This window comes from Branchiostoma floridae, chromosome 8 (genome assembly GCF_000003815.2).
Source record: "Branchiostoma floridae strain S238N-H82 chromosome 8, Bfl_VNyyK, whole genome shotgun sequence".
In the NCBI taxonomy this organism is placed as follows: Eukaryota; Metazoa; Chordata; class Leptocardii; order Amphioxiformes; family Branchiostomatidae; genus Branchiostoma; species Branchiostoma floridae.
In genome coordinates, this window is record NC_049986.1 from 18,600,640 (window position 1) to 18,612,724 (window position 12,085).

The following is a 12,085-nucleotide window of genomic DNA, read 5'->3' on the forward strand; positions in this document are numbered from 1 at the left end:
CTGACAAATAACTGATCCTTTTTGTGCTATTAGGTGAATAAAAGAGAGTGATTTTTTTTTCACGTCAGCCACAAAGGCATTGTTTACTTTCTAGTTTAAGTGTTTTCTAGAAATTAATAGTTACTGTAATAGTTACAGATTGTTAATTAAGTACTGATGAATGAGTTGCAGGAGCTCAAGCATAGTCATTATTTGCGCACTAGCTACAAGTAATCAACGTTTTAAAAAAGTAGAAAGAGTAGGAATTATGTAATAAATGAGATGAATACTCAACTTAAACTAAATCTTAGGTAAATTATCTCGAAGGAGTTGTAATATTTGTCTCCTCTGTTGCTAAGCACATCTCCTCAGCAGTGCCGATCAGCGCTGCTCGCAGTCACTTAGCCAATGGTGTTCACTGAAAACAACGGGCCCTAAAAGTTACAATTGTGATCTAATCTTTACAAAATTCCACAGAAAAGTTACAATTGGGATTTAATCATTACAAAATTTCACGGAAGCAACAGAGCGGAGAAACTTGAGGAAAATAAATAAAGACTGGTTCCTTCACGAGTAGATTCAGGTGTAGTGACTTGACCTCCAAAAAGTGTCTAGTGATAAATAGATTTGGTAGATGAAACCTCGCTGAATGGAAAACTATCGTGTATTTTGATGGTTAACACGTTGGTTCGAACAATACTGGTATTATATTTTTCTGTTGATTCTACAACGTCAAACAATGGCCACCGATGATGGTAAAATTACAAGCACTCACCCATTTCACAGATGAAAGGGTTCCGTTTCTTGTTGCAGTTGACCACAGCCCATTCCTTGTCGACACGGTGGATGATGACGCAGTCCCGCAGCTTGTGGTGTTTGGGTCGTTTGTGCCAGTTGTTGTAGTCACCGTCGTTGAAAGCCGTTCCGTCACTCCACATGAAGGACTTCTCAGTGTGGCGGTCTTTCAAACCAATCCAGTAGTTCCTGTGTGAAGGTATGAAAGATTACGGAAGGTAGCCATCTGTCATTTCCTACAGTCAAAACTGATGAAGACTCTTTATCATCCGTACAAAGTAGACGTATTCTGAATCCATGAATGACACAAACATCATTGAAAATCTTCCTTTTTAAACTACAATACACATCTTTCTATTACTTCAATGAGATGGTGGAATTTATACTTATATTGCAAAAATACTTTATTACATTGCTTTGTTTAGTTTATTTGAAGCTATAAAAGTACCCAACGCTAGTTCCTGAGCTGACCTACATTTACTGTATTCAGGGATATCAAGTCGATGATCAGTGGTTTTAAACTGCAACATTTTGATATTGTAATTTGAAACCACCATCCGTTTTTAAAATCGACGGATATAGGATACCCGGCGGATAAAGGTGAACTAATGTTAGAGGTAAGAAACAAACCTTCTTGCCAGGTTATTGGTGATATAATCTTCAAGCCACTCCTGCTTTGCCGAGTCCTTGACTGTGACCAGCTTTCCTCCGCGAGTATCACAGAATTGCTCCGCCCCCGTGTAGTTGCTTTTGTCGATGGTCCTCGAGAACCTTGAAAAGAAACGACCAAAACAAAATGACATGGACTATGAACTCTGAGCCTTCGCTCTACCATATGGTTTTGTACATGTGATGATACATGTATGTGTTGATAGATTTATTAGCACTCGGTGTAATCTGTATCTTTTTTAAAGACTCTTATATCAATTACCTCCCTCATGACCTCAATGAAAATGGCCTGCAGGCCGATTTGAGCTTGTCATGATTGAGTCAAGGTTCAAACAAACAAACAAACAAACAAACAAACAAACAGACAAACAAACAAACCAATGACAGCGGTTGTCGTAGATAGCAAAGTTGTCAACCGGGAAGGTTGGGTGAAGACCGTAACACCCTCCAGGTGGAAGCACTGGAACAAAAATATTCGGCGATGAATAACCATGCAACATTTCATCATCAAGAGACCATACAGCTTTCACACCTCAGATATTTTAAAAAACGTATTGAGAAATAATAAAAGTTACACTAGGGATACGATAAAAATGTTATAGACCCATCCTTTACTCTACATCACAATACGAGGGACAATTGAAGGGCACAATTGTTTCACACTTTTTTTTTATATTTCTTTTTATGTTCCTCATAACCGGAAAGCCACATTCTGAACGATCTGTGTAAGACTGAAATACTTGATCCACTCACACCCAAGGAGTTTTTGTATCAATAAAAGCTCCTTGTCACACCGGAGTGCTTGAATTGTGGCTGTCCTCAAACACGGACGGGACGTGTCCTACTGGGCGTCTCCAAACCAAATCTAGGTACTATTATTATTATTATTGGGTTTATTAAATGTAAAGCGCCTTCCACAAGAGTACAACATTGGGACCTGCCAAGGCTTCGAACCCAATAACCTCTAAAGACAATAGCCTCGGTATGGGACCCTCACACTGGTGAACAGGTGAGCAGAGTGGAGGCCGTGCAACGTAGAGCTGCCAGGTATGTTCTTAACAAATGCCAACGCACAGCCTCTGTAACAACAATGCTCCAAGAATTGGGATGGCAACCTCTTTCCCAACGCCGCAAAATGGCCAGACTGACTAACATGTTCAAAATCCTGCATAATACTATCTCTGTCCCCCACACCTCTTGTCTTGTTCCAGCAGCTCGATGCTCCCGCCGCACAAATCATGCTTTTAAGCTGCAGACCATCGCGAGTAAGAACAACTATTACCAGCTCTCGTTCTTCCCTCGTACTATCAAAGAGTGGAATGAACTTGAGCCTGGTGTGGCTGAGGCGGAGTCCCTCTCCCAGTTCAAAGCTGAGCTGGGACGGGCTCCGCTGCATTGAGCTGTCCCCTGTCCTTTGTACATATGTAAATAGGTGTAAATAACAACTCCAGACTTCATTTGTCCCGTCCTTTGCACATGTCTACGTCTTTCCCCATTCGTCCCATTGTTTGCGCAGCTGTAATAATCCGCTTTTCAGCGGGCTCAGCAGTACGAAAGATGACAACCTCTTACCACAGACTGGGGGCGGGGCATCACTCCAAGTGGCATTTGATTGGCAGACACGTTCCCATGGTGTTTCCAAGACCCCGTATTCACACTCGAAGTTGGCAACCGAACCGATGGAGTAGTTGGAGATCGTCAGCGTTCCGGGAACATCAGGGGGGCTCAGCTCACCACAGTTAAGCAACTCTGAAATAGCAAGTACATATAGGATGTATTTCGTGTCACAAGCCAGCCCGACCGCAGGTAGGAAAACCCAAAGGTGTCACTGATGAAACATAGAGGATGCTACCTAGAAAGTCTAACCATTTCCAAAGTCTATCCTGTCGCTTGCGTACATATTGTTTCAATAGGAGGACACACCTTCCACCTGTTCAGTATACTCCTGGACGGCGCTGATTGATACATTTGCAACCGATAGCCTTCCAGTTGTCAGCACGTCAAACAGGCAGGCTTGGTTGTCACTGCCACACACCTCCTCAGCTTCAGCCTGTCCGAACATTAATTCAAATTGAAAATATTGCATCGATCCAAATAATCATAATCTAGTATTATTACCGGGAATCAGTGTCTATTAGCACCCACTCGACACGCTATGTGCGTTAACATCTGAAGATTGTTTTACGGAAATCATAATTTCAAGAACCATGCACGCAACAAGGGCATTGGTTCATATAAGGAAGTCACAAGTTCATTATTTGATATTTATCAGTGATTACTTATCCTTTGTTCTTTCTCGGTGGAAAAACAGTTGAAATGGGTCAATCTTACAGAATAAAAACTCTTATGGCATATCATTTCGATTATTTGCCAAATTTCTATCAGTTTTCCACAAAACTAAGAAGTCTTGCCTGCTGTTTAAGATTAGATATGTACCTGAAGTTCTGGCTCGACCGACGGTAGTTCAAACGCGGGTGTGAACCCCACGTTAGTGACACTGCTGTAGGTTACTCCTGGTGCATAGGTGAAGATTGAGTCTTCTTCCTTAATCATCCCTGAGTACAATGAAATAAAAGGATAATCACCAACGAACTGCAACAGCGTTGTTTCATAGACGGATTTGAATAACACAAACTGATTTCGTCATAGGGGGTATTTTGCCCACAAACTGCCTATGTCATCACTTACTCTGTAGATGATAGAAGGCGTTCGAACGACATTTTTCGAACCCGTAAAAAAGGAGATGTTTGATTACATCACTATAGTAGAGACGAGCTAACTGCTTTAGTATTTGCAGCATAATATCACTGGCATCATAAGCGATGATAAAATTTTAGCGAAACTACTGTTATCTCGATCTCCTCTTACATTGGTTTCCATACAAAACAACAACAACACCAAACAACTAAAACACACACAATTGGAGGAAAAATCAAACAAGTGCAAACAAAATGGCACAATAACAAGGAGACATACACGGTAATCCAAACTGGTAGTGAATGTCCTGCGTGCTGCTGTCGGAGGGGACAACAACGCCGTCCGGCCGGGTCAGATCATCTGTGGGGTCTCCATTCCACTTCCCAAGCAGACCCGCGGTGTTGCCTCTCGCGTGGAGCGGCAGTGTAACGGAGATGGACAGCATGTCCTCCACAGCGCGCACTGCCACGCCGATGCCGGAGTTAAAGGAAACCCGCGCTTCTGTAGCAGTCTCCGCAGTCACCACGAAACCTATAATAAGCAAGAAACGATACTGTCCATCGTCACATGTATGTACCTTTGAGCATTGGGGCGCAAACTTACCTCACTTTGTTTTCAACTTAACCATTTTAGAATTGAAATGATGATAATATTACTGATTTCACTTACAATTCAGAGTTTCGGTTAGTGAACTCTAGATACTGTTCCAGTCACTATCGAAACATATATCCAGTTGCTTGACTTGTGTAACTTAGCTATCTTGCGTAGCTAAGCTAATATATTGCCCGATGGTGAGTTGGAATGACATCTGGCTTTATCTCATGAAATAAAGAAGTATGATTTGCTAAACAGTACCATTAAATTCTTGCACAGCTAGTTCCTGGAAGTCCTTCAGCTGGCCGTCAACAAGGATGTCCATAGTGCGCACTTCACTCAGCTGAACCTGGACAGCTTCCGATGCATTTTCCTTCATCACCAAAGAAGTGAGTATTGTGGCATCCACAGCGGAACCTTTAAGACAAACGCAGAAATAAAAGCTAATCATTCGCTCTATTACGTAATCGGAAATAACATTGAAATCTAAAATGACTTTTATGGTAAATTTGAAGAGTAAAGAGTTTAACTACTAGTAGTTTCCCAGATAATGAACATTCCTATGCTACTTGTTACTGTAAACATTGAAACATCTGCCACCAAATTAATCAGGTAGTACTAGCATCAAATACAAACAGCCAGTAACCCGAGTTTTTTTCTTTGCAAATAGGTCAACCAATTGTTGAAATAATGCCAATCATTCTTACCATCGTCCACTAGCTGTTCCATCCGGGCTTGCAAGCGGAATTCTCCGTTGTTCACATCTAGCAGCAGGAATTCCCCAGCGCCATTGAAGGTGTACGACAAGCCATCCAAAGTGATGAAGTGGGGGTCACCAAACGTCCATGCTGCAAGGTCGTGGATAGAAGGTTTGTATTATTCGGTTTAAGTTAATAGCAGAAAGAGGAATCATGCTCAATGAATGCGGCATATCCAAAATTATAAAGATCTAAAGCTGTCATTGTGCAAAATATGTTCATCGCTAGATTAACATGTATGTATCAAATACCTCTCGTATCTGACACACACAACTTTTATACCATTGTGTTTACAAGTGATGATGCACAACCTACATAAAATCAATGGACAATACAATGCAATGATGTATATGAGTCGTTTAATATTGCAAGTACAAGATAACAGGTCACCTGGCCTGGGAAATACGTAGCCAGTTCCATCGTTGGCTGGCCGTAACTCAAAGTATAGGTCACAGTTGTTGGACAACTTGCAGCAAACGATCCAGGGGTAGACGTCAGCCCCAAAATGACTGTTGGAATTTGGAACATGGAATTCGAAACATCAACAATTGTATGTCATAAAGTCACATTGTTGATTGCATGTCTGCCGCACGATAAAAATATCGAAATATGCTTGCTGCAAATTTCAAGTCTTAAAAAGAAATGCAAATCAGCATTCAGTACGAATAAACATTTGAGCAGCTGTTTGATATCAATTAACTTTGATATTAACGTAAAAAGAAGCCGGCCCGATGTCAGGTGAAGCTGCGCTGACAAAGGGCATAAGACACAAACTAAATGTCAGATCAATTGAAATACATCTTATTCCATTAAAAGACAGACGCATTTACAATAATATTGTAATCATACAATATGATAAATTTTTCCGGCAAGATAAGATAAAAAAAGTTTCACAATTGGCGTAGATAGATGAATAGACAGACGGATGGATATATGGATATATGAATAGTGTATACACGGGTGAATTATCTGATAATTCTAATAAGTAGAAATATTGCATACACAGATGAGATAGTTTGCAGATACGAAATGATTGGAAAAGTACTACAACACAACTATACAACCAGATATCATGGAGTAAAATCCTGCACAATCTCACCCGAGAATTGATGACGTGTGCACCCTGTCGGATGTTCCCCTTCCTGGTCCATCCAGCAGTAGGCTGCCGTCTGTTTTGTAGCAGCACTGCTGACCAGCACCCTGGGACCTTAAAGGCAATGGATGAATAATTAGCATTCGATGAAATATGTTTGGCTGATGTGATCTGGTAATCAAAAATTTTGAAGCTTCTTATTTTCGATAGTTTAGAGTTGTGGACTTAAAAGTAATACTCGTACTAGTACAGGAAACATCACTTGAAAAGAGACACTATTGACGATTTTCTGTATAAATCTACCGATTAGAAATAAAGATTTGATTTTTTTTTCAGCAAAATCTACTACTACAAATCATGCGAACCAGTGTTGGGACAAACTATTTTCTGCACTGAACTTACGTTTGTCCGATAGACCGCACACAGTGGTGAGCTCCGGGGTGGTAGTAGCAGTTCGTTGGGCTTGGGGAACCAGCAAAGCACGCTGGATCTGCCTGAAAGGATCCTGTGTCCCCCAGGGCTTGGTTTAACCTTCGCGGACATGGAAAATCCCTGGACAGTTCTTCAAGAAAGTCGGGAAGCTGCATATCTTCATTGTACCACGATTGGCACAAAGTCGATGCTAGTGCTTTTACTGCTACGTATGTCCCTATTGCTCCATACAGCACACTGGAAGTATCATAGAAAGATATATTGCAATTAAGATGGTCTTCATAAGATATAAACGATATTGTGTGGTGTCCGTTATAGTTAGAGTATGGCCAATGAAATAATGTATAGTCACTATACCTGACCAAAAATGACTATAACAACCTTCTAGCTAGTTTCCTTATATTTGTTACGCATTTGGAAATTTACCTAGTCTGTCCACCTCCTGAAGTTACTGAGAGAGCGCCAGTTTTCACCACAGATACAGATATCCACCCATCGGCAGTGGAAACGGTGTAGCTGCCCGTGTTGGAAATCCCACTGGCCAGCTGTGCAGCGGTGCTCCAGGTCCCAGTTGCTTCCTCATATCCATGTAGGTGCACGTTTACTGTATTGCCCTCAACATTATCTGGATTCCATTCGATAGTTATAGTCTCGTCGGCATTTTCCGTGATTTCTAAGACCGAGACAAGTCGGCCTGGATCAGCTGAAAATCATGAAAATTGAATAAATTACATGAACAGAGGATAATAAGATAATCATAAAATGGCTTACTATCATAAATGTGGCTCTGCTCTGTAAAGCGTTTCATGTGAAACGATGCACAGCAGTTTATGTATAAAAAGTAACGAATAAATGCACAATTTGTAGCTATGGAATTGAACTGTCAGAGCGTTGAAAGAAGAAATAAATCATTCTTTAATGTGCAGATGTTTGTTGCTACAGCAACCGAGCATAGCTTATGGTCCAGTATTGTCAAAAGACACTGGGCACTTCGTGTATTCTGGGAGGCGATAACCCTCACTGTGTACAAGTAGGCAAATATATCCACGAATGTTTATACCGTAGAACTAATAGTGTTAATGACATGCTAGACCCTATATGTTGATTTATTCATACCTATAGATATCCATATATGTGTGTTTAGTTGTACTGTAAGTAGTTGTTATACATGTAGACCTTACGAAAGTCGCTGTACTTTTGTCGTGTCAATAAAGATTGTTGTGTATTCATTGATTATATAGGAACCGACGTCAACCATGTATCCGTATACATGTGCACTTCAGGCCGTTTTATTAACCCTACATTGCATGTATTTTGTGTACCACTTTAAGTTAAAAGTTGAAAAGATTTGGGGTTAGAATTTTTGAAGTTCGTTCAAGCTTCCCACGCACCTGATGTGAACACATCTTCATGTTCGTACGTATTTCCGCCATCAGCGGAGAGCTGTAACGGAATCCTGCCAGGTACAGACAGAAACGGTGAAATGCAGACTGCCTTAGTGTTGTCCAACCATCCTTGCACCTGAGGATAGATATGATAGGCAACAGTATTTAGTGCTTTATGTTGCCATTTCCAAAGCTTAGAATTCGAAGCATATGCCATAATTGAATTAGTAGAACAACGGAAGAACAAAACCAAAATACGAACCGGGTCCTTGTCCCCAAACTTGCACCAGATCTCAACACTTGGGTCGGCAAAGCAGGGCCCGGATATGGAAACCTCTGTTCCACCCAGCATCGTCCCAAAGAATGGGAAGATGGTGACTGGCCCTGTGTGGTAAATGTGATGCGGTCATTATTTTCATACTATGCTTCAAATCAGTACCTGAAGAGTGACATGTTTGTATTTACATACATTTTTCATGTATTTACATACAGCTTACAGCCACGTTCTGAAACCATTTCAAACGCATGATGTTATGCTTTTTACACCAAACCGCCTAGGAATACTTATCTTATCGTCATACTTCTGTCTTGGAGGCAGTATTGGCTCGTTATAGATCTAAAGCGTTATATTTACAACAAGCTTAGTGTGAACGGCATAGGGATAATTACGTGTCAACTGTAGTAAGTTTAATATAAAGACTACGTATACCGACCATCAGTATGACATCCGCCATCTTGGATGGTCGCGCTGTCGATGCGGAACACCCAGCGGCCTGGAATGTTGACGTTGGAAGTTGTCTCGACGTTCACGATGTCAGCGGTTTGCGATGTATCGGTGCAAAAGAACCGGATACCATCCCCGGCATTGAATCCAACCTTAATTGATAATTGATATTCAATCATGACTGGTTTTAATTGTAAGCAATTTTATTCTATTGTTGTTTGATGTCACTTTATTCATGATACATGTCCTTGTGACATTATCATTATTATTCGTAGTATTTAAATGCTAGTTTGATTATGTGTTTGGTATTTCTTTGCATTTGAATAGTCGGTCTTGTAGAGGAAAAACAAGAGTACTATAATTTCTGTTGCCGGTTCCTATCAGATTTGTCTTTGGTGAAAAATAGATGAAATAATTAAGAAAAATACATACACCTAGATGGAATGAGTGCAATGGTATTCGTTACTTCTTTATCTTTATCTTTATATTTGGATTGTATTAATTATTCATTGATAGCTAAACTTTACTTACCTTTGCCGGAACTCCTCCTAAACCTGTATAAGCATTCCCGTCACTTGCTGTACCGGTTGTCCACGTGATGTCGCCGTAGTTAAAAATGGCAAAGCTGTGCCGTCCGTTCGAAGCCAGAACTGCCTGAAACGTGTTCCTCTGAAAATACAGATTTAAAATAGCTATCAAGTTATAATGGAACATTTTGAATGTTATATAATATAGAAAGTAGAAAAGATGCTGCTATAATCAGTGTTAGTTCAGCAGTGCCAAAAATGTTCTATGTGGCCATGCACTGAGCAAATGCATAAAAGATATCTATCTTACTTTAACGCCTCTGTTACTTTTCATCATCATTTTGTTTACTGTCGATTATAAATGATATCGTCAACAATGCCATTGTGGACTTCAGACATTTAAACGTCTGTATAGTGTTAAAGCAAAACGTACAACTGAAGAAGCCATATGATGGATTATTCATTACATATTAGGACTATAACGGAATCATTTATCGATCACAAATTTTTGTCTTATTTGTCTACTTTACATTTGCTGCATACAATTGCATTGATACCTTATGGCTTCTGGTTCCATAATAAGCTACGTCGTGCCATGTCGCAATGAAGACCCACGTGGCCCGGAAATCAGGCAGTTGCGGGAAGGCGGCGGTGATGTCCACAGTGGCGCGTTCAAGAAGACCACTGTCAGTTGTCTCACGGTACATGACATGTCCTCCTTCTTCTGTGTCAACGTCGGCCCAGTAGGGAGCTATCAAACGTCTGCCGTCAACTTCAAGATCTGCACAAGCTGTTAACAGATACAAACAGTGTGCAAATAACTCATCAAATCAATTGACATGAAACAAAGAACAGCATTTCTACATTAAGAAAAAAATAATAGAACTTTAAAGCATATTTAAAAGTTAAAATCTAAGGGAAGCATTGTTACCCAAAGAGAATTGTGCAAGTGGTCGAAGAATGGCAGTGCTACTGAGATGGGTATCATGTCGGATGCGCCATCATCATTTCTTTCGTTGAATGTATCACCCGTAGAACTTCCATATGGATAGAGCAGGCTGCTCATTTCCTGTGATACAAATTGTTGTTGTTGATAGACGGTACACTTTTGACAAAAAAAATCATTTCTATATTTGCTTCTACACAAAGACAATGTGGCCGTGCACTTAAGTTATTAACTTTTTACCACATACAAAGAATAGAATTACAATGAAGAATAAGCATGACAAACTTACCGCAAATGGTAATATGCAACAATAACGTATAACATAGTGCGGCAATATATCCTATCCTAAGTTGCGAAAAGACCAGCCTGAGCTAGAGGCTTGAGTTGTCATGAAAGTTAATTTGTGTTACAATTACAATTGAGTGTTACGACTTCGACATCTGCTTGGAGGATAGTCAGTCCATTACGGCCATCTAATAATCATTGATTTAAATGTAGATTATAAATCGGAAAGGTTCCATTTTATGATATGTTATCACATATGATGTGTGTATGTTATCACACATGTTATATATATATGCATGTTCTGTTACTTCAACTCACCAGTACAGGCGGTGGCAGGAATACCGGACTCTATGCAAGAGAAATAAAAAAGATAATACAAATAAAAATGTCAATCTTTAAAAACGTTACGTGTAAATATGAATTCGACAGAACGAAGTAGGTCCTATATCTCCACCATTGCAAAGAAATCTCTGTACCCATACTTAATCAATTGTACATAATTATGATTGTTGTATGTGTTTTTTTGGTGACCCCTATGGGACCAATATATATACTGCTATTCTTCACAAAGATTAACTAGCAACTAAAATGTACTCCAAGACCATTGACACCCAGTCTATTTCCCCTATCTTACTTATATCGATGCGCGGACATTTTACGTCTACTAGGCGATATGTACGTTTGCAACTTAAAAGTTAAGCCTTCAACATCATTAGTGTATCCAAAAGTACGGTAGTCATATCTATAGTGTTAAGAAAGTGTTATAAAATTGTAATTGAAGTAAGAATATTTAAAATTGTTTAGTGATTTAAACTCACGTAAAACTCAGTCCTGCTCTGTAAGGTGACAGAATCAATGTGGTCTTCCGTGGTCTATTCATGGACAGTGGCAATGATGAAAAGAACGTTACTTTTGATAGTATCTACTTGGAATTGTATACATAAAGTAACTTAATTGCATGGAACTGGCAAAGTGGGCGGCTACATGCACCTGAAAAGTATCAAAGCCCGCTTAGGCCTCACTGACTTGATTTTATTGATGACATCCTCCGAAGACCCCAAAACTAATGCGCCAGGATGAAAAAAAGAGAAAACAAAAAGAAGAACACAAATTAAAGAACAAAAAGAAGAAGGAAAAATAATTGCTGCTAAACCACGGGGGTAAACATCCAGTTTATTTTCCCAGGCTTTATTTGTCTTAT

At 39.9% G+C, this 12,085-nt stretch overlaps 1 protein-coding gene across 1 annotated transcript; it reads right to left on the minus strand.

The window, feature by feature from the left end:
- Positions 1 to 322: 322 nt before the first annotated feature.
- LOC118421857 (sushi domain-containing protein 2-like) lies at positions 323 to 10,719 on the minus strand. The gene is made up of 21 exons (XM_035829359.1): positions 10,577 to 10,719; positions 10,476 to 10,513; positions 10,211 to 10,443; positions 9,658 to 9,795; positions 9,116 to 9,278; positions 8,665 to 8,786; positions 8,409 to 8,538; positions 7,510 to 7,720; positions 6,988 to 7,116; positions 6,592 to 6,699; positions 5,883 to 6,001; positions 5,442 to 5,582; positions 4,996 to 5,151; positions 4,420 to 4,671; positions 3,880 to 3,998; positions 3,367 to 3,493; positions 3,016 to 3,192; positions 1,822 to 1,903; positions 1,405 to 1,545; positions 755 to 963; positions 323 to 397 (listed from the first exon to the last, which is right to left on the minus strand). The coding sequence occupies exons 1-21, from the start codon at positions 10,717 to 10,719 to the stop codon at positions 381 to 383; spliced, it is 2,955 nt and encodes a 984-aa protein (XP_035685252.1). The 3' UTR covers positions 323 to 380.
- Positions 10,720 to 12,085: the final 1,366 nt, after the last annotated feature.